Source organism: Akebia trifoliata, chromosome 7, assembly GCF_017979445.1.
Source record: "Akebia trifoliata isolate Shusen 1 chromosome 7, ASM1797944v1, whole genome shotgun sequence".
Lineage (NCBI taxonomy): Eukaryota > Viridiplantae > Streptophyta > Magnoliopsida > Ranunculales > Lardizabalaceae > Akebia > Akebia trifoliata.
The window spans coordinates 29,282,393-29,309,588 of NC_141381.1; the positions used below are offsets into that span (position 1 = coordinate 29,282,393).

The 27,196-nt window shown below is 35.3% G+C and overlaps 4 protein-coding genes across 9 annotated transcripts in view; 3 read left to right on the forward strand and 1 right to left on the reverse strand.

The window, feature by feature from the left end:
* Window positions 1-11,068, forward strand: part of LOC147398863 (uncharacterized) — a 28,389-nt gene extending 17,321 nt beyond the window's left edge. For all 3 annotated transcript variants that reach the window (XM_086448196.1, XM_086448195.1, XM_086448197.1), the window contains 6 exons: window positions 3,102-3,150; window positions 4,285-4,355; window positions 5,363-5,482; window positions 7,332-7,420; window positions 8,411-8,456; window positions 10,840-11,068. In XM_086448196.1, the coding sequence (XP_086304322.1) occupies window positions 3,102-3,150; window positions 4,285-4,355; window positions 5,363-5,482; window positions 7,332-7,420; window positions 8,411-8,456; window positions 10,840-10,884 (420 nt within the window). In that variant the 3' untranslated portion in view covers window positions 10,885-11,068. The remainder of the gene's footprint in view (window positions 1-3,101; window positions 3,151-4,284; window positions 4,356-5,362; window positions 5,483-7,331; window positions 7,421-8,410; window positions 8,457-10,839) is intronic.
* A 1,811-nt stretch (window positions 11,069-12,879) lies between these two features.
* LOC147398864 (uncharacterized) lies at window positions 12,880-16,091 on the forward strand. Of its 3 annotated transcripts, none has more exons than XM_086448199.1 (7): window positions 12,880-12,975; window positions 13,364-13,421; window positions 13,503-13,618; window positions 13,742-13,787; window positions 13,865-13,956; window positions 14,346-14,394; window positions 15,712-16,091. In XM_086448199.1, the coding sequence occupies exons 1-7, from the start codon at window positions 12,895-12,897 to the stop codon at window positions 15,717-15,719; spliced, it is 450 nt and encodes a 149-aa protein (XP_086304325.1). In that variant the 5' UTR covers window positions 12,880-12,894; the 3' UTR covers window positions 15,720-16,091. The 3 variants fall into 3 exon arrangements, with proteins under 3 accessions (XP_086304325.1, XP_086304327.1, XP_086304326.1); XM_086448201.1 differs by lacking the exon at window positions 12,880-12,975 and adding an exon at window positions 13,011-13,098 and having other exon boundaries at window positions 13,380-13,421; window positions 15,712-16,088; XM_086448200.1 differs by lacking the exon at window positions 12,880-12,975 and adding an exon at window positions 13,016-13,098 and having other exon boundaries at window positions 15,712-16,089.
* A 227-nt stretch (window positions 16,092-16,318) lies between these two features.
* LOC147398865 (Phosphoglycerate mutase family protein) lies at window positions 16,319-18,597 on the reverse strand. Its single transcript, XM_086448198.1, has 5 exons — window positions 18,258-18,597; window positions 17,930-18,175; window positions 17,228-17,309; window positions 16,720-16,934; window positions 16,319-16,607 (listed from the first exon to the last, which is right to left on the reverse strand). Exons 1-5 carry the CDS (start codon window positions 18,281-18,283, stop codon window positions 16,487-16,489), a joined length of 690 nt encoding a protein of 229 aa, XP_086304324.1. The 5' UTR covers window positions 18,284-18,597; the 3' UTR covers window positions 16,319-16,486.
* Window positions 18,598-20,615: 2,018 nt separating this feature from the next.
* LOC147398866 (uncharacterized protein At4g28440-like) lies at window positions 20,616-24,517 on the forward strand. Of its 2 annotated transcripts, XR_015180059.1 has the most exons (4): window positions 20,616-20,767; window positions 21,219-21,452; window positions 23,967-24,209; window positions 24,308-24,517. XR_015180059.1 is itself a non-coding variant. In XM_086448202.1 (3 exons), the coding sequence occupies exons 2-3, from the start codon at window positions 21,230-21,232 to the stop codon at window positions 24,155-24,157; spliced, it is 414 nt and encodes a 137-aa protein (XP_086304328.1). In that variant the 5' UTR covers window positions 20,616-20,767; window positions 21,219-21,229; the 3' UTR covers window positions 24,158-24,213. The 2 variants fall into 2 exon arrangements, 1 of the variants encoding a protein (XP_086304328.1); XM_086448202.1 differs by lacking the exon at window positions 24,308-24,517 and having other exon boundaries at window positions 23,967-24,213.
* The last annotated feature ends 2,679 nt before the right edge of the window (window positions 24,518-27,196 follow it).

Consider the following 27,196-nt stretch of genomic DNA (forward strand, 5'->3'; position numbering starts at 1 on the left):
GGATGATCATACTCGACTCTGCTGGGTGTATTTATTGAAAGAAAAATCAGAGGCCGAACGCGTTTTTAAAAATTTTTACAATATGGTGCAGACTCAATTTCAAACTAACATACAAGTTTTCAGGAGTGATAATGGGAAAGAGTATTTTAACACGACCTTGGGAAATTTTTTTCTTGAAAAAGGAATAATTCATCACAGTTCTTGCATCGATACACCCCAACAGAATGGTGTTGCAGAAAGAAAAAATAAACATCTGTTGGAGGTGGCTCGTGTATTACTTTTTGCAACTAAAGTTCCCAAGTATCTATGGGGAGAGGCTGTTTTAACTGCTGCGTACTTAATAAACAGAATGCCCTCCAAAGTTTTACAATTTCGAACTCCTTTCCAAGTTTTCACAAATTGTTTTCCAACTACTAGACTTTCTGCTGATCTACCTCTAAAAATATTTGGTTGTACGGTTTTTGTTCATGAACATCGAAAAATTGGAAAACTTGAGCCCAGAGCTATAAAATGTGTCTTCATTGGTTACTCCCCAACTCAGAAAGGCTATAAATGTTTTGACCCGATATCGAAAAAATGTTTTGTCACAATGGATGTTACATTTTTTGAAAAACAACCATATTTTAAGGATATTCATCTTCAGGGGGAGATTTTTAAGGAAGATTCATTTAACTCGGGCAATGTTTTTCTCTCAGATGATGTGTTTCTCTCGCAAGAATCTGAGTTTAGTATCTCTGCACCTACAGTAAATGGCCAAGATTCATTCCTTGAAAATCCTCCTATTATGAATGATGTTTCCCCTGAGTCTAGACCTACATTTGAAAAACAATTTAAAAATCAGAATTCTGAACAACAAATTTTGGAAACCGAAAATAAGGAACAACCTACTATAATGTCACAACATGATAATAGATTCAAGGATGGTGACCGAACTTGGAAAGGGATTGTTTACTTGAAGAAGAATCATAAGAAAAGGAAAGACGAATTGACTCTACAGCACAGCCATGATTCTGAACTAAGGACGAATCAACAATCTGAGTCTGTTACAGGTAATTCTCCTTCTCTTTCCAACAGTCAGTTTAAGCCTTCTGATTTAGACATTCCTATAGCTCTTCGTAAAGGGGTTAGATCTTATACTAGTCATCCACTGTCTAAATTTGTATCATACTCGAAATTGTCATCATCTCTTGCTGCTTTTACCTCTCAATTGTCCAGTGTAGAAATTCCTAATAGTGTACAGGAGGCTCTAAAGGTTCCAAAGTGGAAGGAAGCAGTACTTGAAGAGATGAAAGCTTTTGAGAAGAACAATACTTGGAGTGTTGAGGCATTGCCAGCTGGGAAGACCACTGTGGGTTGTAAATGGGTCTTCACTGTGAAGTACAACTCTGATGGTTCAGTGGAAAGATACAAGGCTAGGTTGGTGACAAAGGGATTCACCCAGACATATGGCATTGATTATTCTGAGACTTTTGCTCCTGTTGCAAAATTAAACACGGTGAGAGTACTTTTATCTATTGCTGCTAATCTGGACTGGCCCTTGCAACAACTAGATGTGAAGAATGCCTTCCTCAATGGTGACTTGGAGGAAGAAGTGTACTTGGATAGTCCGCCGGGCTTTGAAGTTTGGCTCAAGAATATGCAAACTAAAAAAGTCCCTGTATGGTCTCAAACAGTCTCCAAGGGCTTGGTTTGAGAAGTTCACACAGTCTGTCAAAAAACAAGGATATTCTCAAGGACAAGCTGATCATACCTTGTTTTTCAAGTTCTCTCATGAAGGAAAGGTTGCTGTGCTAATAGTTTATGTTGATGATATTATTCTCACAGGTGATGATGTGATCGAAATAGAGAGATTGAAGAAGGGCCTTGCTTTAGAATTCGAAATCAAGGATTTGGGAGCGCTAAGATATTTCCTTGGCATGGAAGTTGCTCGTTCAAGGAAAGGAATCGTTGTCTCTCAACGAAAGTATATTCTTGATCTTTTGAAGGAAACCGGGTTAAGTGGTTGCAGACCGGCTGAGACTCCCATGGATCCCAATGTAAAGCTTTGGGAAGAGGGAAGTGTTCCTGTTGATACTGGTAGATACCAGAGATTGGTTGGAAAACTAATTTATTTATCTCATACTCGACCGGATATTGCCTTCTCTGTCAGTGTTGTTAGTCAATTTATGCACGCACCTTATGAAGAACACTTCGAGGCGGTCTACCGAATTTTGAGATATTTAAAGTCTACTCCTGGAAAAGGTCTGTTTTTCAAAAAGACAAATCAAAGGAGTGTTGAGGTATTTACTGATGCAGATTGGGCAGGTTCGGTGAATGACAGGAGATCTACTTCAGGGTATTGCACCTTTGTGTGGGGAAACTTGGTTACCTGGCGAAGCAAGAAGCAAAATGTTGTTGCCAGAAGTAGCGCAGAGGCTGAGTTTAGAGCAATGGCTCAAGGGATCTGTGAGGTATTGTGGATATACAGAATCCTCGAAGAACTCAAGATGACTGTGGAACTTCCTCTGAAGCTGTACTGCGACAACAAGGCTGCAATAAGTATTGCTCACAATCCTGTCCAGCATGATAGGACGAAGCACATTGAGATTGATCGACATTTCATTAAGGAAAAAATTGAAGCTGGAACTGTTTGCTTGCCGTTTGTGCCTTCTAGTCAGCAAACAGCCGACATCTTGACTAAGGGGCTTGCTAGACCTAACTTTGAACATCTGATAAGCAAGTTGGGCATGATTGACATCTATGCACCAACTTGAGGGGGAGTGTAGAAGAATCCGGAAATCTGATCTCATAGAATCAAGAAAATAGGATATTCTTCTTGATTATTCTTGATTATTCTTAACTTTCTAGAATATTCCTGTAATGTTCTACAATAGGATAGTTGGTTTATTATTCTAGAATATTCTTGAAGTTCTAGATTATTCTTGTAATAGGATAGTTGGTCTATAAATACCACTATTGGGGCATTTGTAATGATCATCCAAGAATTCTCAATAAATTCAATTTTTCTACAGTTTTCCTTGGTGTTCCATAAACATTATATATTTTGCTTAAGAGTATGGTCACATCGATGTTGGAATAACTTGTGTCCTGTACAATTCCAGGGTGAACTTGTGAATGTATTTGCGAATGAGAAAAGAAAGATCACTTGCGGTAAGCCAACCACCTTATGTTTATTTGAGTTTGGAAGCATTTTACTTGCATTTGTCTCATTTACTTATTATTTGTTTTCTATTTTTTGGTATCCAACAAGGCATCTACTAACTCATTGACTGATATGTAAATTATAGTCAGTTGTACGAATCATTGCATGTCGCTGAATATATTCGATATCAATGGTTATCTGTTTAATGATGCTCAAGTTCTTATCCGCATTTCCATTGGAGCCTGGCTTTTAAAGATGACTGACATGATTCTTAAGTTCAAAAACAAATTTTATTTTTGTATACTGATTAATACAAGCAGGATTAAGAGAGTGAATGCATTATTGTTTCTTGTATGAGTCTTGATGTATAAATATTTTTGATCTGTTTTGCCACCTAAGTTGCATGTAGATGCCTCTAGGTTGAGTGTTCCAGGAAATACAAAGGTAGAAATGGCAATTAAAATCTCTCTTTAAGGCTTGATGTATTATGCTTCAATAGTTTTTTCCTCTTGTGAAGTACTTTGTTAAGAGTAATCAGGGGTTAGCCGGACATCGACCAACTATGTAAACAGAAGGAAATAATTACATCCGAACATAAGAGAGACTGCTCACATCCTCCCTAACCCTACAAACAAGCTCATTAGGGAGAAGCTCAACTTCCTGACAAGTAGAAGAAAAGGAAGCCAAAAATCAGCTGCCCTATTTGTTTCTCTGTACACAAAGGAGAATGATAAATCTTGAAATGAAGGCCTAAAGTTCCTAATAACTTTAATAGATCTCCTGACCCACCAACGAGTAGAAAGTGATCCTGCAAGGCATTGGACAAGAATTTGAGAGTCCGAGGAAACTCTTAATCTTCTGCATCCAAATTTCAAAGTCAATTTCATCCATCTTCATTTTCTTGTATGTGGAACTTTTGAAATAAACAATACATTTTCCTTGTAAAGCTTATGTTTTCCACTTAAACAGTTACCAATTTTACTTTTCAGAGTCTACATTTTCGATATTATGATGACATATCTTAGACTAGTGGTGATGGCTTCACCTGCTTTTCTTTTCTTTTCCTTTCTACTTTCTTGTTTTTATTTTTTATTTTTACGGTGTATAAAATTGTAGCTTGTATTTTTTTTTACTGTTTGCAGATCCTGATGTTCAAGAACAGATAGAGAAAACACTTTTTAGTGGGCATGCTTCATATGAAGTTTCCTTAGCGGTAAGATTGCTGTTGTGTATTTCAGAAGTGTTTTTCTTTGATAAATAGCAGTTAAATCTTGCACTTATAACATAAAAATTTACAAGAAAGTTCCTACTTCCACCAATGAAGGTACTGATGAGGAATGGAAGCTAAGGAGAAAATGGCATGGACTTAGGTAGTAAGGAAAGATCTAAAGTGACATTCCTTGACAAAAGATATAGCTCTAGATGGACTTGAATTGTGAAGTAAGATTTATGTTTCTGACTCTTGATATTTGGGATAAGGCATGGATGGCAAGTGTGGGAAGGTTGATAGATTGCTTATGGACAAACTCCAGGATATACTTTGACATTCTCAGAAATCGCTTTCCTCTTCATTCACCCATCAGATAGTGGTATTCAAATCTCCCTTCACCTCTGAAGCACCCTTGAAGATTTGTATGTGTTGAAGCGATTTTATTTCTGCTTCAAGCCAAGAAAATCATCCTAAACACAAACACACACCATTAGGAGTATCCAAATACAATTTCATATTTTCCGAAGTCGAACAAGACTTCCTATCAGCTTCAACCTAATGCATACAAGAATATATTCCAAAGAAGATCACCTCTAGCATCAGGAAGACCCATAACGAGCTTTGCAAGATGATATCCACCATTTCTTTAGGATGGACCCACTTCACCCCAAAAGAAAAAAAATTATTAAACGTTCACACTATCTGGCAATATTGTAATATTGCAATTTTGTTAGTCTCGGTTACAGGTTTGCTGGGAGGTGAGCTTACGGTTTTGTGATATATGATGTCTATGCTGGGGATTGCAGTGCATTTTTATATCCTGTGGTGCGGTGTTGTTCCTATTATTTTTGTTAAAATACTGGAGGTTATTAAGTATAGGACTAATGGATTGTGAATTATGAGAGAGTCAATTGTATCATCATGCACTTTATTACCATAAAACGAAACTAATATTTCATTATAATGTGGAATTTTATGGTTAATTACCACAATTTTCTTTTGCTGCACAGGCTGGATATCATGATGGCTGGGAGCCAGCTGTTTTGGCCATTAAGAGGGGAGGTTACAGTATCAAGTGTAATGGACCTCGTGGCAGAGTTGTCACGGAGAAGTTTCTGCCAGACACAACTGTATGGTTTCTTAAGCTTTTTTTTTTTTTTTTCCTTGATGAATTTATGAAGGTTTCAAAATCTTATGACTTTAGTTCAGTCTGGTGCCAAATCAGAACCGAACTGACATATGTCTGTTCCACTAAATAAGAATCAGAACAGAACCGAAATGCCAATAGAACTGAATCAAACCAAACTGAACTAAGGTCGGTTTGGGTTCGGTTCTATGGGTTGTCAATATCATATGAACCTACTTGGAAGCAACATATTTTTAATGAAAAAAAAAAAAAAAACTAACAAACATGAAATTTCATATAGTAAGTCGTAAGTCTATGCATAAAAAAGTCATTAATTTTTCATAAAATGAAAGCCATTAATTTATGTCCTAACTCCTAAAATAATTCATAATAAATTTATATATATATGCGGGGAATGCTAATTTCCAAGACCTCATGGGGATGTTAGCATCGTCCACCAAATTCACTTTCCAATAATACCCCTCTGCAGTCTGTCTTTTAGTGAAAAAGACAAGGATATGTTGGTCTTTTACATTGAAAATGCTTGTTTACATAATAAATGCTAAGGGAATTTTAGTCCTTTGATTTAAATGCATTTTTCGTAGTAATGCTTTGACAATCGATGCCAACATAATAAATTCATTTATTAAGGACAGAATAAATGTATTTATTATGTAAAAGACTAACATACCCTTGTCTTTTTCATTGAAAGACAAAATGGGGAAGGGTATTATTGAAAAAAAATGTGCTCAAGGGCGGAGTCAGGATTTTCCTGTAGTGGGGGCAAACTATGGTTAGTTGTATAATGAAGATGAATGGTTTTAGAGAGAAATTAAAAGGTTTTTAGTTAGTAGTTGAAGAAAATGATATTTAGGTCATTTCCAATAAATATTTGAGAAGTCCCGGTCAGGAGGCAATGTCATCAACAAAAAATTAAAGAGGTGAGGGAGTGGGGACAAATGGGCATGTAATTAGTTGAAAATATAGGGGTGTCTCAAACTTCTATGGGGGCAAAAATTGGAGGGAGGTGAGGGTGTGGGGGCAAATGGGGAGAGAGGTGAAGGAGTGGGGACAAATGGGGCATGTAGTTAATTGAAAATATAGGGGTTTCTCAAAGTTCTGTGGGGGCAATTGCCCCCACCAGCTCCTTACTAGCTTTGCCCCTGAATGTGGTGGAGAATGCTAACGTCCACATGAAGTCTTGAACATTAGCCTTCCCCTATGCAAAACCAAACATTGTACCAAACATTTTTCAATATATGGGTTAGAAGTTTCGGAATGGGCTGATTTTTGGGAAGGATGATCCCTATGGTGAGGAGATCCTCCTCACAAAAAATTAGCCCATTCCAAAACTTCTAACCCCAGTTTACAAGTTAAAGAATCGTGAACCGTCCAATTTTTGTAAACCACTTTTAATGGGGTTAGAAGTTTCGGAATGGGATGATTTTTGGTGAGGATGATCTCCTCACCATAGGGATCATCCTCACAAAAATCAGCCCATTCCGAAACTTCTAACCTACATATAGAAAAATGTTTGGCACAATGTTTGGTTTTGTGTATGGCCCTCGAACTCCCCCTAGATATATATAATACAAGGGTTCGGTTCAATACAAGCCTTGAACCGAGAACCAAACCAAATAGGTCGGTTCTCCATTTTTGTAACCTGGAACCGAACCGCAACTTGTTCCAAACCAGCCCAAGGTTATTGATTGGTTCGGTTCTCAGTTGAACCTGACCAAGTTGCACCCCTAATATTAACATGTCAAAATGGCATAGCCATCAGGTCTAACTGCTTATCGTTTTCTTTTTTTTAATGTGTGTTCTGAATAACATGTTATATTTTGCGTTTGCAGGTTTTGATCCCCTATGGGCATGCTACAGCATTTTCAATACTACATTCTAGTGGCGTTGAACATCTTTTACGAACGACAGATAGTAGCTTGTAAGTTCCAAGATGTCCTTATGCCACTAAAATAGTATATTTGATGAATAGTCAAATCACAATTGCCAAGGAATTGAGAGAAAAGAGTACCTCGCAAAATGAAGGCCTCTTGGACAATATGTTGTTTAAATTTCACATAATGAAAAAGCATTATTAAGTTTTTTTCACTTATAAGAGATCTTTATGTCAATACTCCACATTACTTGAGGGTACCCACTTTGTGGGTTGGTAAAATCTGTGAGTGGTAATACTGCAGACTTAGTTTCATTTTAATCATAAAATACCTCACGTGACTTAAACCTACTTTTAATCATAAACTTTGATTTAATATTCTTCTTTGAATCTTTTCTTCAGAAATAAACACAGTTGTCAAAGCCACACAAGGCTATTATGTCAAAAAATGTCAAATTCTCACTGACAGTTCTGTTTCTAAACCATTAGCCACTTAATAACAGCACTATCATTATGCCTTATCCAAAATATTTTGAGTTTACAACACAAATCGTATTTAGCCTTTCAATTCAATCTATTACTAACTTTTCCTCAGCTTAACATTGTCAAATTGTGCAAAATGAGTAGAAATAATCATTAAAAACCTCTAGAAGATCTCCAAATTGAGTCATGTACCACTTGCAAAGGAAATCCTGGTGGGAAGATTCCTTGAACCCACAGAAAGGATGCTGTTTTCTTGGTTCCAAAATTCAGGTGGTCATCGGGTAAATATGGCTGGATAACAACATTCCAAGATTACAGATGGATGTCTTCAGTAATTGGTTGAGGACATGCTTTTTTATTAGAGAGCCACACCAACTTTTGCTAATGCCACCCCAATTTATATGTAAATCACCAAAGAATTAGCATACATTTTGGGGTGCCGTTAGTAAAAGTTGGTGTGGCAATAGAAGCTCTCTTTTATTATCTATTAAGCATTGCCCATCCTGAGTTCTATGATGATCTGTCTCTGATTTTGCCATTTTATTTGTTCTGCAGGTTAAGAGATACCATTGTGCTTATCATGAGATTGTTTATTATAAAGGTATGATTTTGTACTTGTTTTTTACCATATGGTAGAGTGGTGTACTTTTTTGACATATAGATTAGTGTATTTAAACTGGTTTAGCACAACATTGATTCTTCAAGCAGCATAGTTTACCTACACAGGCTTCCTGTTGCAATATCAATTTCACAATTCTGCAAATAAATAATATGTTTTATTCTTCGAAAGATTTGAAACTGGATTGACCATCTCCTTGAGTTATTGACATGTTACTCTTTCTAATTAGTGATGATTGGAATTTATGGATGAAATTATGGGAAGGTACAAATAGGGTCAACAAAATAGAAAGAAAGAAGTAGTGCGAGAGTACCGGAATTCGCTGATAAAGAAGGTGTGAAACTGGTTGCTCAAAGCCAATACCACTTGGCTATTTATAGAATCCACAAAACTAATTTGCATATCTATTTTACAAGTAATACTGGTTTGGACTTTAGAAATGATTCGCTCATTTATGATGAGAACCCCACCCCCCATCAAGAATCTATCTTTCTTGGACAAGTTGCCTTGACAGATAAAACAAAAATATGATATTGTTCGAAACTGTGAGAATTGGTCAAGAATATTAAAGTTTGTAATGGGACATTTACACTGTGTTTGGATTGAGAGAAATGGAGAGAAGAGAAGAGGAGAAAATAAATGAGTTTCTCTCTACTTCTCTTGTTTGGATTGTTAAGTGGGGAAAGAAGAGAAAAGAATTGGAGAGAAAAAAAGGTGAGCTTTCTTTCTCTCCAAAAGTGGAGAGAAGAGGAGAGAAATGGAGAGAAACCCTTTTAAAATATTTTATAATTCCAACTCTGCCCCTAGATCTCTTTTAAGATATTTTAAAATTCCAAAGTTGTCCCAAGTTCTCTCCTGTCAATCCAAACACAATGGAGAGAAATTGAGTTTCTCCTCTTCTCTTTAATGAGTTTCTCTTCTCTCCACTTCCCTCAATCCAAACATAGCCTTAGTAAGAGATGCATTATTATGGAACTCCACTTCTCCTGGAATCCTCCTTTATGTTTTCTAATCTCTCTTATAGAAACCATTGAAAAGTAATATGGACCTAGAGCAGGTTCTTTACTCATTCTGGCCGGTGCTTTAGAACTTCCATAATTGAACTTTCTAACCTATCCTAGGATCCTGATGAAATTTGTTTGAAACTCAGCCCATCAAGACTAGGATAGCAATCTATGATATCTGGATAATTCAATATGCCTGCATACCCTTTTATTGGCATGAAACTATGACATAATCAACATTACAATTTTTTTTATTACAATTTTTATTTTGTTGTGCTATTTGTTATTTTCCTACCTCAACAATTTTCTTGTTTATCTTGTCAACATTAGCTCAAAAAAGCTAAAAGGTATGACAATTCATCATGATGTCTGTATCTGTGCCTTGGATTCTGGTAAACAAGGTGTCATCGTATCCTTGTTTAATGCCATCGGTCTTGGTGTTTGTATCTGGGCATCTTAGATAATAATGGTTTAGTTCCTAATAAAGAAAATATTAGAAGTCCACAATAACATCTTTAATCTTCTCCTCTTCTCTTCTTGTAGAAGAGAAATTGTGTTGAATCTTCTTCTACTTAGTAAACCTTATCTAAAAATTTAGTATTTTTTCTCTCTTTTGTCGATCCACTTTGCTCAAGACTTTTGTATCCAACTAATTTCCCCCATTCAGACTAGATAGAAACTCTTCTTTGATAGTATCCCTTTTCAAGCGTTCTTCACCAAACAAAAAACCTTCTGGCCTCAAGTTTTCTAATATGAGTGGAGAAGGATTTTCTATCAATCTTTCAGATGTGACAAATATCAGAATTTGTCGAAGGCTTGTCTTGGGAGGCTTTCTGACAAATATTTTGGAAAGTAGACCTCCCAAGAAAATCTCTCTGTTTGTTCACTTACCTAAAAGATTTTAAGCACACGATGTCCTAAAATGCATTGAAAATTCAGTTGTGGATGCTTTACAATCACTTTAGAAAATATTTTTTTGTTATAATTTACAGGTTTGACCTAAAATATTTTGCCTTGAATAATGATTTTCTGACTCGAACATTTTCACTTGGTTGACGTGGCAAGTTTACAGAACCGTAGATCTTTTTCCTTGTGTATCCTGAAGGAAAAGATCTATGGTTCTGTGCACTTGCCACATCTACCTAGTGAAAAATTTTAAGTTAGAAAATCACGACTCTCTTGCTTTACTCTGTTAGAACCGTAGATCTTTTTCCTTGTGTATCCCAAAGGAAAAGATCTATGTGCTTCTTTGCACTCGCCATGTCAACCGAGTGAAAATTTCCGAGTCAGAAAATCACAACTCTTTTGCTTTACTCTGTTTCAATAGCCTACTTACAAAGGGTTAATTCTTATCATTGCAGGCTAATGAGAAAAGGAAAGGGAAGAAAAGGGGCTTGTTTTTTTAACAAGTAGAGTTGCATTTTTAAAACTCAGGTTGTCATTTTCTGTAAAGGGTGTGTTATTACATAGTCTTAACCCTTTCATGTTTTCTTTAGTTTTTGTGTATTTGCAGCATCATTTGTAAGACTATTTGCCAAATTTTTCTTTAAAGAGTGAGATCCACTTGTGATTTCTGCGTTCCCTGTGATATTCCTGTTCTTTCTACTCGCGGATACAGAGTTTTTTAATGTGAGCGCTTTGTGGGTTTTTTTTTTCTCATGATCAGAAGGAACATTTGATTTGAGAGAGGAAAATTGTGAGAGAATCTATTCTCCCTTTTCTTTGCATTTGATGATGAGTCATATGATAAAGGGACCCACTAAAACATACTCAATCTGTACTTGGATTATGTGGCAAATGCACAGAACCATAGATCTTTTTCTTTGAGATACACAAGGAAAAAGATCTACGGTTCTGTGCACTTGCCACATCAGCTGCATATAGATCGCGTTGTTTTATCATTAGTCTTTGATGATTAACAATTAATATAGGCTCTCTGTCATTTCTCATCATCTATTTCATTAGAACCCATTTTATCTTCTTTCATGTCTTCATTAATTCCTTTGCTCACTAGCACTGGAGGTCAGTGTCATCCATCTATATTCAAGGATTTAAAACACTTTTTGACGTATGGTCTCGTCCATGAACAAGACTGAATCATCTCGGTCAACAATGAGACAATGGACTGATTTTTGAGAAACACGTCAGGTTTGAGATGATTTGTCTATCCAGTCTCGATGGTGGACGATACCCAAGATGGATCCGACTAGATTTAAATCCATGACTATATTTGAAAAGTCATTTTTTATTTATAGAGCCATTTCTTTGTCGAAGAGGGTGGGTGGGTGGTTTTCTTTAAGAAATCTATCAAATATTATATTGATTTTGAAGAGGGCTTCTCTAAGATTTTCATCTTTCGAGTGTTGGATTGGACTTGCGTGAGTGCTGTAAAGAGGATCGGGCTTGGGTTAGATGTTGTCAGACCCAAAGTTATTTATTTAAGTTCAACACTTGGGTTTTAGTTCGGCTTTTTGGTCCACATACCACACACTTACTTTCCTACCATTGGGCCCCATTGAATGATCTCTTAGACAGACCAAAGCCCAATAATATCGTTAAGCTTTGAGCAAACAATAATTCATATCTGCAGTGCCGTCCCAATTCTCTTCTCCGCATGGATGGAGTTTCTAGTAAGGCTGATTTATCAAAGAATGATGATTTTCTAACTAGAAAGTCTTCACCCGGCTGACATGTTATGGACACATAACAATTTATGGTCCCGTGTCCGTAAGACATCAGCCGAGTACTGAGTGAAGACTTTCTATTAAAATATCAGCTCCCTTCAACAAAATATGCTCAAAAAATTGTGAAATTCTCATTTCAATATACAATTCATTTTAGAGTTGTTTAAAACTGTATGCACTCACACTGCTGATGTGGTGGGGTACTCAGAACCATAGATTTTTTTCCCTCAAGATACAAGGAGAAAAATCTATGGTTCCGGATACCTTGCCACATCAGCAGTGTCGAGCTCGAGCTCAGTTAGTTAAGCATTTTCCTTTATTTTAATTTTGAAAATTTTAAATCTGGGAATTAAAATATTTAAGTTAAGATAGGGAGACAATTTAATTGTTCTATAAAATGAAAAAAAAAAAAAACATTTATCGAAAACAAGAAAATGATCACGACTCTGCGGTGGAGGCACCTTAGGCTTAAACGAGGGTAATTTTGTAAATTAGGGATGCCATTCAAAACATGCTTGGCTCATATGATTGGTCCCGGGTCCTGTGATCAATTTTTTTTTTTTTTTTCTCATAGGCGTGTATGGAATTCCCTTATCCAACCAGCTTACACGTTTATAAGGACTTAAGGTAAAAGTAAAATCCCTCCTCCTATGCATTGAAGAAGTTTGGAGCGGCACTCCAGAAATTGATCTTCAAAGTATTCTAAGTGTCAAAGTCTTTAGTCAACAAAAAATGCGTGACGTTTTGTTTACGAACATTGACATTTCTACGGAGGATCCGCTCCCTACATTGCATGGCTGCCTACTCCTCTTGGTAAACATCTCCTTACCAACCCATCTCTCTCTCTCTCTCTCTGTTTCAGAGGTAAGATTTGAGTCTGATATATAGAAGGATTATTATAATGCAGAAACTCTGATGATTTCATCTCTTTTTTTGGTAAACGATTTTACTTAATTTGATTTGATTTCTATGGGTTCAAACCAGTTTTAATGCAAATTTTTTATTTTATTTTTTCAAAATTCTGAGGAGAAATTAATCTGTTTTGTGTTACTCAATTGGGTTCTGTATACTAAATTAATTTTCTTGTTAGGAGATTTGATTCTAGAGAGTACTTAAAGCTTGGTATCAGTAATCTTGAAAATTAATTAAGAAAAGAAACAAAAACTTGTTGAATTTAATTATAGTTTGTTCTTTTATTTAGCTTTTATTTTTTGTAGTTATTAAGAGAGATATGTCAAGCTCCCCAGTTTCTCTTGAAGGTAATAATTTATTGTTCAACTCCATCTATTATTTTACTGTTGTTGATCAATAAAGATAATATATACAAATTTCAATGGCAGAAAATGATCCTTTACCAGCAATAGAAGGCCTTCAAATTTCAGGTGAAGCGATTCCGGGGCGAGAAATTCAAGCATGTGGATACTCTATCAATGGAACAACAAGTTGTGATTTCAAAGTAAACTCTTAATTAATTTAGAGGATATGTTCTTTTTTTTCTTTGAATCTAATTTTTTATTTTTATATAACTAATTAAAATTAATGCCCATTTTTAATTCTTTCTAATGTTTTGCATTACTAGTGGGTTCGCTATTCGGATGACGACAGATCTGTAAACTACATTGATGGTGATTATAGTTTTTCTGTTCCAATATTGCTGAGGTTATATATTCAAATGTGAGCTTGAATTCTTTTTTGGGTGTAGGAGCAAATAAACCAACTTATTTGGTTACTGATGATGATGCTGGATCAATTCTTGGTATTGAAGTCCAACCTCTAGATAACAAGAATCGAAAGGTATGTGATCATTTCGATTCAATAACTTGAGTATACAATCTCTAAATGCAGAAATATATATATTAATACTTCTTTTACATTTTGAAATATATGCAACAGTGATCAAATTAAAATTATATAGCTACTTAATAAAACAGAAATTTAATTGTAATTCCATGTCCTACCGTGAAATTAATGCATAATCTTTAGTAAACCCACCAAATCAAATAATTCATTTAATCAATGAATATTCACATATTTGTAAATATACAACTCTTTCTGTATTTTTTTCTCATTTTTCTTTTTATAAAAAAATTCTTTATGTTCTTGATGGCATTTGTACATCTTCTCTCTCTCTCTCTCTCTCTCTCTCTCTCTCTCTCTTGTGTAACCTATTTCATTTGGCTCAGGGTGAGATTGCTACGGTCTTCGCCAATGAGAAAAAGAAGATAATTTCGAGTAAGTGAACCAGTTTCTTAAGAAGTGTTTCACTGAAGATTATAAATTTACCATATTTGTATCTGCATCATGTAGGAAATGTAGATTTTTTTTTTCTTTTTATTTATTTATTTTTGGAGATCCCTCCTGAGAATGAGACATCTACTAGTCCATAAATTCAATAGCAAGAGAAATTATAGCAAATTAGTTTACAAGAATGTTTAGGGATTTAGCATCCTATAAAATAAAAAGATTGTTATAACTCATTTCCATTTAGATGATAGAAACTTCTAGGAATATTTATGAAAATGTGATCAACTTTTGACGAATTTATGATTCCGGTTCACTGTTCATTTTAATTACCAAAATGTGAAAGATAACAAATTCGGAGGGTTTGAAGTGACGATTTCGCAGGTTTCACTATTTTTAGCAGGATAGTCACTTTAAACCTGCGGAATAGTCACTATAAAACCTCCAAATTTGTTACCGTTCACATTTTGGTAATTAAAATGAACAGTGAGCCAGAATCATAAATTCGTCAAATTCAACTCAACGAAATGGTAATTCACCCAAACTTCTGTATGTGTTTCCTTTACATTGGATTGTCAATATGCTTCATGTTTATTCTCATGGTTTCATTGTAGTTTTCGACATGAGGGTAGCCTTGAACTGCCATCTTTCTATGCTTCATGTTTATCCCTTTTTTTGTTGCACCCATGTCCACAATGTTGTGAAGAATCATCTTGATCTTGGTAATTTCTTTCAAGAAATTTCATGGAACATGACTCTATTTTATTTTCTGTGATGACATTTCTTTTGGTTTGAAGAGAAAAGTTGAGCTCCCTTTTAAATCTATTTCCAGCATGTTGGCTCTGTAGAACATTTATATCCTCATGACTTGTTACAAACATATATAAAGTGTGGTGTGGTAAAAGTGTACGGGCACCGTAAGTTTTTCATTTTGACTCGATCCAAACACATCGGATAGTATATGGCCCTGTTTCCGTGTAATCTTGCATGCATGCACCAGCATTAAGAAAAGGGTTCGAGGAGATTTAAATGGTTCATCACTGATCATGTGGTGTACAATTTCCTTTATTATGTGAATGAATTGTGGGAACTTACTCTGCTAGCGAAAAGGGTGAAATTTCATGCAGAGATTCATAATTGAATAAATAGCACAAATATTCAAAATACAAACTTTACAGATATATGCAAACAGTTTCACACTGATTAGTCACTCTTGTCAATTTTTATTCCATCATAACCTTTTAATTTATATCATTTCCCCTGTTCTTTGATAGTTAAGTTCTAAAAGTCTAGCTCTTATTATTGCAGGCAGTTAAGAAAAGCAAATAGAAGAAGAGAGGTCCATTATTTAACAAGTATAGAGAGGAACACTTCTCGGTTCGGGTGCCACTTTTCCCATAGAAAAGGGTGTTTAGTTACCTACTTGTGCGGATATATGATTATGGATTTACCAACATTATGATCTGTTTTTTTTTTTTTTCACTTTCACTTTTCCAATAACCACTATATGTAAAGCATATGTTACAACATGAAGCTTGAACAAGGAAAATGAGATACCAAAGCTGGACCATGAGAGTGGATATGAACACACTTGCAATAACAACATACATGGATTTAGACATAATTAAATGGAGGAACATAATATTTTCTTGACGTATTTCTTCACCTTCTAATGAAATTTTCTCCACTCAAATATTTGGTGTCAGTTAAGATATTTGCTTCAGGTAAGCATAGTTTATCTATGTTAACTTTTAATAGCTTTATATGCTTAGGTGAAAATCCCAACAGTACAATAGATTATCAAATGGGTTATCATACCTATCCTTTCCCAACCTTCTCAGTTTTGAGTCTGCATGCATGATATTCTGTAAGAAAGGTTACTTGAAAAAATCTGAGTAAAAAGAAGGGAACTATGTGGCTCAGAAATCATTTTGAATCGTTATTAAACTGGTGAACCAACCCCATGATTTCAACTTTGCAGTACAAAAGCATTCACGTGTGGTTTGGAGATTTCCTAAAGATAAACAGATATAGTAGGTCTTTGTGAATTGTGATCATAAATATAAAAAATAAGGATAAGTTTTCAGTTACAGCTTGGTGGGTTTTCACACTTATAAAGGCCATAGGCAGGTTGCTTGTACGTAGGTATGGTCTTGTCGTCGAAAAATCTGACTTCACCAGGACCAAATGACAGATCCGTGTGCCTGCAAATTACCAAACAAAGGAAACCCATCAAAACATGGTGCATCATTATAGTAAGAACTTAATTACTAAGGCGTGTTTCAGTATGCTTGTATTTAAAGACTATATGCTTACTTGCGTAGATCCAATCCAATTAAACCAGCTTGTAGAACCGTCAAGTTATCGGAATCTGGTGAGACAATGATCACTGTATCCCCTGAATACTGGGTCTCTAGAATTGACATGAGCTGTGTTATGCGAACAAACACGTCCGCAACACTCTCATTTGGGGTTCCATCATTAATAGGTGGTGGCTTGATTCTTGGAGAAATACTATCCGACGCATACACCTGATGTGTTTTTGTTAAGAAAAAAATTAAAGCAGATTAAAACAAAATTATAAATTCACCAAAGTGCACATGTGTGTGTAATCCAAATTCACATGGGAAGGATCTTTAACCTAAATCAATAACTCAAGTTCATCTTCTGATAGAAATAAGTGACGTCTGTAGAAATCCATAAAATTGAGCTTTTCAAGTGACACGGAACCTTTCCTGCCATTATGCGGTAAAAGAGACAGTGTAGTACCAGACATTTTGCTTCCATCAGAACTAATACACTTTGAAGTTGTTGCAAATCTCACCTCTGCAATGTCATCCAAATTCTTGCCTTCATAAGCTCCCAGACCACGAGCATCCAAAAAGCTGTATTCGGGAACTATACGGCTGCCAAAAAAAATGCAAGAAGTGAAATGAGAATCAATCAACACCTGACAGAGAGATTTTGTTCAATTGTATTGTTACGCCCCCAAAGAAATAAAGGCTTACGTTTTAGCACCATTTTTCCTAGGTTTTTTTTGGTGTATTACTTAGTTTTATATCTAATAGTATGAGTCAGCACCACATCCCAAGTTTGATTCTTGGAATGGGCGAGTGGAAACCACCATAGAGTGGACCATCGTGGGGAAACTACTACTTAAGGGGTGGAGTGTGCTACCCGGGCTACTAGGGAGTCCCAAAAAGAAGGGTACTGGAGTGAAATTCTCCATAGAGTGGGCCGTTATAGATGTCGGCCGTGTGGCATGAAGGTGTGCTACAACCCCAAGAGATAAGGGTTTAACTTTCCACATCATTATCACTTAGGTGCTTTTAGCGTATTGGTTGGGATCATATCATATATCAACTTATTTTGTACACGAATCGATTGTCTGTCATTCTTAATTGGTTTCTTTGCAATGGTAAAAAAGATAAATTCAGGAGCGATAAAGAGGAAATATTTAAAGTATTGTGATTTTGAAAAATTAGCTAAATTTGATCCAAATCAATTCAAATAAAAATTTATTTACCTACGATTGACCCCATTTACGGAGGCAATGATCTCCGCAGCCTGATAAGCTCTCTGAGTGATAGATGGCCAAATCCAGCAACTCCCATCACAAGCTTCCATTTCCTTCAACGCTAAAGCCGCCCTCACCGTCTGTTTCTTTCCTTCTATCGAGAGCCCACTATCCACCGATGTCTTCGCAACTGGATTAGTATTAATTATCCCTAAACTCTCGAATTCCGACTCACCAGCCCTAACAAGAAAATACCTATTGGAACAGAAACCCTAATGAGCAAAAATGGATTCTGAATCATACCCACTGAAGAGGAGAGAAGTGGGGGTGAAATTACCGATTATTGAGGCGAACTGGCGGCATTTGGAAGAGGCCTCGGGCATTGGCAATACTGGGAGGATGTTTGGAGATTGAAGAGGAGAGAAGAAGGGATTAATTGAGAATGTGAGGGAGATGAGGAGATGGCGACGATTGAGAACTTCGGGTTTGAAGAAACGGTGGAGATTTCTAGGGTTTGTAGAAGGAGAAACCGAGGGAAGTGGAGAAGGGATTGCAGAGGAGATTAGGGTTCTTGGCATCATTATTTATTTTTATATTTTTGTTTATTTTTGAATTTCAGTTGTGTTTGGTTTTGGAGGTTTCAACCATTAACGGGTCCCAACTGACTTCTGAACACTCAAATCTCTAGAGTCAAAACTGTTAATGGGATAATCTGAATCAAATAAGAAAGCTTCTATTAACATACCAACTTTTACTTATAACACACCAATCTATATGCATATAAAAGTCCTACTAGCGTCACTAACTTTGTAAGATTTCAACTCTTACTAAAGATCGTTGACCTCAGAAGTGACATAAAAAAAACATGATCCGATCCCACAGGGTTGTAGAGGACAATTCTACCAACTTTGAAAAAGCTTCAAAAAAATGTTATTTTTCACTCTTGAATTTTAATTTTAGATTTGAAAGTACTCCGATCATCCATTTTCAAAACCTTGGATGAAGCTCAAAATAATAATAATTTGAATATTTTCTTTTAGATTTGAGTTTTTCAATGAAATATAGAGGGTTGTAGTGTTGAATTGCAATTTGATTATCCATTTGAACAAAATGAGACTTAAAATCTTATTAAGTTAGTAGAGAAAATGTTCTTCTCTAAAAAGTAGTTTAATTTCAGAAGGATAGGTGTGTTGTAAGTAACCGATGCTGTGAAAAATAGAATCTCACTAAAATATTTCTAGACTTTTTTGGAGTACATGTGGCACCTTATATGCATAATTTTTTTTAGAATTGTGAGAATCTGACTACCTTGACATGACAAGTTCGAGAATCGTAGATATGCGTTCCTTCAGATACATGATTGCGCTTCTCTATAAAAATGTATCTCGATGGAATGCCTTTGAGTTGGAAGATGATGTGAAAGATAATCTTTACTATTACAATGAGAGAAGGACGAATAAATGTTTGATGACACCAAAATTTGGAAATAAAAATTTAAATCACATGAGTGTGATTTCATATGCTACCTACTAGTTAAATAAATAGTAAATTTGATGGTACAATTTGTAATTATTTTAGGAAAAATAATTAATTGCTTGTAGGCTAATTTGGCAGGTCCATAACCCTAACATGAATCGAGTGCAATCCAATCTAACAAATGGTAACTAAACGACTTGTAATAAATGACACATTATTTGTCCGTGGTTGACGTGGTAAGTGCACAAAATCATAGATCTTTTTCTTCGGTATATATAAGGAAAAAGATTTATGATTCTGTGCACTTGCCATATTAACTGCGTTTGTGCTAGCACGTTATTTGACATCCCCAATAGGAAAAAAGGAAAAGAAAAGAGATAGTTACAAGAATATATGATTTAGTGAGGGATTGGATTTCGGTGACTCATGAATAAGGATACGATACTAATTTTCTAGACACAAAATCCAATGGTTAAGACTCATTCTAAGATAAATACCTCCAAAATATATATTATTGGGATACACATAAATCTTTACAGTTGTATTTCGTATTGAGTCTAACTAGCCTTAATAAATAGTAAGGATTTCACCCCCACTATGGATCCTCGAGCTCAACTTATGGAATCCATAAACATGGTCCAATACTTCAAAATTGTAGAGGATAAATTCTTCAATATATATTGTAGAGGATAAATTCTTCAATTTTTAAAAACAAAAATCCCCCCAACCACCCCCCCCCCAAAAAAATAATAATAAATAAAAAATAAAAATTGACCTTTAGTAAGACTCAAATCTTTATTAAGTTAGTTAGAAAAATGTTTCTCATTCATATTTACATGTCACCCAATTGCATTATTGACATGGTGATGCCTTGGAAATAAAGTAATGGTTAATAATTAGGTCTAAATCTGTAAGAGGTTGACTCAACAGTAAAATCAGTGATAAACGTTTACTCTTTCTGGTTGTGTGTTTGAAATTGGGTTATCTTCCGACTTAATTTACTGTAAGTTAGGGAAATTTCTGTGGGGTTGGGGCATGCGATCATAGGGATTAGTCCCATCCCAAAGGGTGTAGGAAACCCATATATAAAAAAAATCCTAAAAAATGTCTTACGTGGTAAATTTAGGAATATAAATACGCACCTTACATGATAGTGATTAACATTTCATCTTACTCTCTACCTACGTGTTACAAGTCTCGGAAATATCCACGTGGACGGTAAAGATTAACTCGTACCGGTTCTAAGATCAACGGTCACAAGTTCAGTCACCTTTTTCTTCTAAATCCAAATTGATAATCGCTTTCCTCAACAGATAAAACAGATCTCTCCGAACTCCCAAATCGCTCTCTATCTCCGCCTCTGATACAAAGGTGAGCACCAAAACCCTAATCGTCTCGATCTCTGCTATTTCTTCACTGAAACAATAATCGAAATCGCTAATCTGCTTAATCGATCTGATTACTATGGTTTGATTTTGATCCTCACTTCTGTAAAGTAATTTACGAATCCATACTTGTACCGGTACGAATCACTTATTATTGAGAGATTAGGGTTTTGATTGTTATTTGGGGTTTATTTGATGCATCTGTTCTCTCAGTGACCCATGTCGTTTGCTAATGCATTTGATATACATTGATTTCTTTATCAATTTGGGGATCTATATTTTCTTGGTTGATTCTATTGGTCTGCATGTATTATCTGAACTAAAGCTCTTAAATTTACGATTTTGATGATTTTTGACCCTTAATCGTGCAAAATTATGTGTTTATTTTATTTTATATATTTGATTTTGAAAAGTTGGATTACTTTTCCTATTTCAAGGTTTGTTAGAAATGGCTGAAGCAAAGCCAGGTATGAGGAAACCAGTGTTCACCAAGGTTGATCAGCTTCGTCCAGGCACAAGTGGACATACTCTCACTGTGAAGGTGGTGAGTTCGAAGATGGTTTTGCAAAAAGGTCGCTCTGATGGACCCCAAGTTCGTCAAATGCGAATTGCTGAATGCTTGGTTGGAGATGAAACTGGAATTATCGTCTTTACGGCCAGGAACGACCAAGGTATCGACTCCGGTTAATGGTTTTTAAAAGGTTACATGCATTATTGGGAGTGCGATTTTGGAGACCAACATTTTAGAGGCCACACGAGATCACACATGCCCATTGGTCCTCATGTATTGAAAAGTATCCCAACGTGACATAACAGGGGTATTTTTTTTTTAATTATGGGATGCCTTTCAATACACGTGGACCAATGAGAGTGTGTGGTCTGTAAAATTTCACTCCATTATTGGATACATGCACTCATGCATTATGGATATTGTTTGCTGTCCAATTTGTATAAACATTCTGAAATCATTGTTAAACTATACTAGGTGGCATGTGCAAACACACATGTATCAAAAGGGCTTATTTGTAATCTAAAACTTTGATTAAAGGGTTTTTGAATATTATATTATAAAAAAGACATTTTTTGTAATTTTGAAAACTAACCAATGTGATTCTAGGGTGGTGGGTGACTTTTTTTTCCGACCTAAATGTCCCTGATTATATTAAATTTAAATTTAACAGTGGGGGCATTTGCGGGATCCGAAATTTGGTGTTGAACCACTTCTCTCTGCCTTCTATCATTATAATAGTAAAGATGATCATGCATTATGGATCATTGTAATGGTGTAGTCTAACTGTTATTAGCATTCACTATCATTTATGCATTTGGGATAAGATTGTATGTTATGCAGGGTTGATCATTGTGGTATGTCTGAACAGCATCTTAGGAGGGGAGGTATGATGTATGTGTATTTAAATTGGCGGCTTGGTAGTTTAGATGTTAAAAAAGTATATTTTGTTTCAAAGATGTCACCAACCTCTTTGTTTAAGTAGAATGGGTACTTTATCTCTAATAATCTGTGTACATCTGTTTTCAGCATGTAGGATTGTTTGGTAAACAGATTCTCAAGGTTCATTTATTTCGAGATCAACAACTTTTGTTTTTTTTAATATCGTGGTTATCCCCACCCTTTGGGCAGGATTAATCCTGCGGTCACATGCACCGCCCCGTCGGAAAGTCCTATGTCAACAGGTTGAGTCAAGGGTCCACTGGACCAGGAAGAGTGGCCCCAAGCAATTCATAGCTTCGTGGGGTTTCAAACACTTGACCTACTCTTCCTGAGGAGCTTATGAAGGCTCGGTTTGCCACTAGGCCAACCCCTTGGGGTTGATCAACAACTTTTGCGTTGTTATGTCTGACCATATTTAGATAAGAGGTTTAATGAAGGTTCTGGACTTTGGAGTTTGGAGAAACTCGGGAGGATGCCATATAAATTAGGTTACTTTATAACAAAAGAACACATAAATAAAATTAAATGGAATTATTCATTCTCTCTGCTGGAAAGTGGTAATGGTCCATTCCTACCATTTTTTCCAGTCTAATTTAAACCCTTGTTTAACATAAGGGTCAACTTGTTTTCTCTTTCCATGCACCTTCTACTACTTAGCTTACATCATGTCAATAATGAAGTTTGTATGCATCTTTGTTTTCACCAAGCCATAGTATTTATGTCGAGTGTCAACTTGGATAATGACTGTATTTTAAAGAGAGATTTACGCGACAGACCTAACTATTTCAACACAGTACCTATCCTTGTACGCTTGTTCATTGAAGAAGTACTTTTTGCATCCTTGTATGCTTCTATTTTAAACATCCAACATTTTGCATTGTGATTCGCATTAGGTTAAGGGGACAATTCTCTGTCTTTTCGTATAAGATAGATGCCATCGTACTGGCCCATGTGCCAGAGATTCTGATTAGGCTTGTCTCTTTTGTTGAACTGCCACTACTAAGCTTTAACAACCTACTCTATTGTCAAAGCCATCATCAAATGCTTAACCCAAAAATTTGGGGTTGTTTACCCTATTTGCAAACCAAACTCTATAATTAGGAAGCATTCATATCTGCAAAACCATCGTGATCATTAAAGCCTTATCCAAAATGGTGGAATGTGGATTGTGACATAATATTATTGCATAGAATAAATTTTGTTACGGATAAAAGCCTTGCATTACATAGCAAGCTAGTGTGATTCAATATTATAGATAAAAAAACCTAGTTGAACTAGCAAAACAGTTGATATGGTCCATTGATTGGATTGCTTGATGCATACTTTTGTACTCGTTATGATGTCATCAACAAGAGAGAATGATGAAGACATTCTCTTCGCCCTTTTTACAAAATTTTACCTCTTAAGCATTTTATTTACTCTCTCATTACTGGTCCTTGACCGTTATTTATGTGGAAGGTAACTGGTCATGCAATGGGATAGCAATGTATTGTAAACCCATATTCAACTTATATGAAGAAGCTTTCTATAGTTACTATCTCCTCTGGAACTATTTGGTATTTTCACTCAAGCGTTGTACATTCTATGTCTAAATTGACACTTCTCTTTAATTTTTTTTTCACCACATATCATTTGTCTTCCAGTGTTTTCTTGCTTTTATTTGTTTCTATTTTGTATTTTATTATTATTGTTTATTTTTTTGTGCTTTATTATTGTTATTTACTATAAAATGCAGTGGACTTGGCGAAACCTGATACTACTATAATCCTGCGTAATGCGAAAATTGACATGTTCAAGGGATCAATGAGGCTTGCTGTGGACAAATGGGGTCGTGTGGAAGTGACTGAGCCTGCCAATTTCACTGTGAAGGAAGATAACAACCTGTCGCTGGTGGAGTACGAACTAGTGAATGTCGTTGTAGAGTGATATATGGAAATTGGTTGCTACATGACTACCACCAGAATGAAAAATGAACCAAGTAAGATGCAAATTTGTCTTTTTTATTGAGGTTGCCGAAGTAGTATTTGGTAGTTTTTTCTGGGCAATCTTGAATCCAAGTTGCGAATTCTCTTTTAGGAAAAAAAAATCTCCATGTTTCTAGTATCAAAGGGAGAAGATGGGTCAATCCTTTGGAGTACTCAGAAGCAGTCGGTGGGGCCTTATCGATAAGATAAATCACCTAATTGTTAGAACTTGTTTTGAGTGGTTTAATTATGTTGAATACTGCTATTAGGTTATGAGATTATCTACATCAAATATTGTGCAAATGGAGTTGTTTTCCACCCATGTGTTCCTTGCCTCCATAATTCACATGTTATCATGTTGCTTTCTCTCTTATTTTAAAAAGAGAGAATCTCTTGCCCCACCAACTTTTGCTGACACCACCCCAATTCATAGGTAAATCACCAAAGAATTAGCTAACATCTTGGGGTGGCATTAGTAAAAGTTGGTGTGACAATAGAAAAGCTCTCTTGCAAAACCCCTCTGCGTCCTCTCTGCCCGGTCCACCGATTTGGATACCATTGATAAAAGCCCCTGCATTGATATTCCCATGAGATGTCTTCCTCAGAATGATAGGAACTTTTATTCATAGTGTGCTTGATTGCTGGGAAAAAAAATGTCTCACAAAGGTTTTTTGCGAGAAAATGAATTTCTTGAGAAAATATTTACCAGTGTTCGATTGCATTTCAGAAAATACCCAAAGACTTTTAATGTTGGGAGTAGGGGTTATCTTGAGGAAAAAAATATTCACGCTTTGCTGCTCTGATAAGAAAATTGTTCTCTCAGGCTTCAAAGCAAAATGCACCATCAAATGCATGGTAAATTATTTTTTCTTGAAAAATATATTATCTAGCAGATTTTTCATGCAGTTATAAATCCTTGTGTTACTAAATTGTCTTGAAGGTATATCACACTTTATGAGAGATAAATTTGACCGCGAAGGGTTGGTGAGATGTTCAAGGCCACATCTTAGGAAGAGTAGTTCTTGAGTTCGTGTCATCCCTGGGCGTCATCCTCAGGAATTTATCCTAGAAATTACTTGGAGTGTGTGTGGGGGAAGTGGATTAGTGGGGTGCTCTAAGTGGATAGATTGCTTGAATACATCGGTCTAAAAAAAAAAAAAAAATTTACTAATTTTTTTCCCCAGACAAGCAAGCCTCTGAAGCAGATTTTAATATGCAATCCGGCATTATCACTCAACTTACCAAGTTTACACCATTATTTCACTCAAATTTATTTTTGCTCGTGAATTTATAAATTCCCAAGATTTTCAAGAATGAATTTGAAACAAGCAAGAGTTGTTATACTGAAAATTTGAGAATAAATATATTAGCAAATTTAAGCAAATATTGTACTAAATATAATAATAATCATTTAATAATGCAAACAAGTGAGTAGTGCACTTTCCTTACTTGGTAAAAAAATTTCCTTACTAATGTTTATTAAATTTTAGCAAATATTTACCAAATATAATAATAGCCATTTAGACATTTAGTAATGCAAACAAGCGAGGGTTTTGGCGAATGGATTATCACATCAGCCATACAACGCCACAGCCCTATAAGTTTCATGGAAAGACTCAGATAGATAAAAAAAAAAAAAAAAGTCAAAAAATAATTTATTTTGAGCTTGCTTCAAGGTTTTAAAAATGAACAGCTACGAACTTACACATAACTCCCAAACTTAAAAATGAAATTCGACGGTAAAAAAAAATTTTATTTTGAAATTTGTTTTGTTTTAAAATTCATAGAATTTTGTCCTCTACAACCTTGAGAATCAGATCAAGTTTTTGGATGCCACAAGACGAACCTAAAGACCCTTAGTAAGGATGAAATCATTACTAATTTAGTAAGGCTAGTCAAATCTTTTCAACAAAGAGTCGTGATCTAGAATGGTGTCCAGTTCCTATACCAACATTAGGTGTTTATGTGGCACGTTTTGGTTTGATATTAAATACAACGGACTGCGCTCAATGTAAAAAATAGAGCTGTAACTTGGGCAAGCAAAACTCGAACCTACTGGGTTGAAGCCGACTTTGGGTCAGGTCTGGGCATAGTTAGCTTGGGTTCAGGCAAAAAAAAAAAAAAAAAAAATGCCCAACTCAAATCGGGTTGGGCATGGGCATAGGTATTGACCAACTTGATTTGCCCAAATGCAAACTTCATATGATTATAATTTTTTATTTTATTTTATTTCTTTGACACTCATAATTCGTATTTCAAAGTGTATGCTTTTGTTTATCCATATATCAAAACTAATGTGTGATTATTTTCATTTGATAAATAATTGCTTTGTTATTAATGCTTTGCTTTAAGTATAATTCTATATTGTCATACAATGATTATATTACAATTTTAAATGTTTTTTTTTTTTTTTGAAAATTACCATTATTAATAAAAGATAATTATTTTAATTATTCTTATTATTTTTCTTCTCTCTTTTTAAATTTGTTTATAATTTTATGTATAGAAAATTTTGAAACACATTTTTAGGAAAAATAATTGTAAATTTTCAATGTTAATACAATCCACTTATCTTTATATAAACTCTTATAATTATAAAATTACCTAGTATTAATGAGGAATACATTAACCTGAACAACCTGAACAACGTGACCAACCAGACTTGGCTAAGGTTCGGGTTTGGGTTCGGGTTCAGGTTTGGGTTGAGCATTTCGTGCCCGAGGTCGTGTTGAAGTTGGTGTTTGTCAAGTTTGACTTAGGTACAGGTTAATCCCCAACTCGGCCCTCAACCCATGCCCAACCCACTCGAGTTGCAACCCTAATAGAAAAGGTCTTGGTTGGAGCCAATGTATTTTAAATTTGGATAGATCTTTTCTCCCTTGGTTTTCTACCTCAGTCAAAAATAATAATCTAGATTAAAATGAGTTTATGTTCTAAAGGACAAATTCAATTGATTAATAATTTAGAGAGACTATTGGCACACCAAATTTTATTAGTATAA

What these genes read in the sequence shown, in the direction of transcription:
- LOC147398866 (XM_086448202.1), top strand. Translation starts at nt 21,230, where the DNA reads ATGGCTGAAGCAAAGCCAGGTATGAGGAAACCAGTGTTCACCAAGGTT. An exon ending in TACGGCCAGGAACGACCAAG is followed by an intron (nt 21,453 to 23,966) that starts GTATCGACTCCG and finishes TATAAAATGCAG; the next exon opens with TGGACTTGGCGAAACCTGAT.
- LOC147398864 (XM_086448199.1), top strand. Translation starts at nt 12,895, where the DNA reads ATGCGTGACGTTTTGTTTACGAACATTGACATTTCTACGGAGGATCCG. An exon ending in CTCCCCAGTTTCTCTTGAAG is followed by an intron (nt 13,422 to 13,502) that starts GTAATAATTTAT and finishes TTTCAATGGCAG; the next exon opens with AAAATGATCCTTTACCAGCA. An exon ending in ATCTGTAAACTACATTGATG is followed by an intron (nt 13,788 to 13,864) that starts GTGATTATAGTT and finishes TTTTGGGTGTAG; the next exon opens with GAGCAAATAAACCAACTTAT.
- LOC147398865 (XM_086448198.1), bottom strand. Translation starts at nt 18,283, where the DNA reads ATGCCGCCAGTTCGCCTCAATAATCG. An exon ending in ATTTGGATGACATTGCAGAG is followed by an intron (nt 16,935 to 17,227) that starts GTGAGATTTGCA and finishes AAAACACATCAG; the next exon opens with GTGTATGCGTCGGATAGTAT. An exon ending in ATTGGATTGGATCTACGCAA is followed by an intron (nt 16,608 to 16,719) that starts GTAAGCATATAG and finishes GGTAATTTGCAG; the next exon opens with GCACACGGATCTGTCATTTG.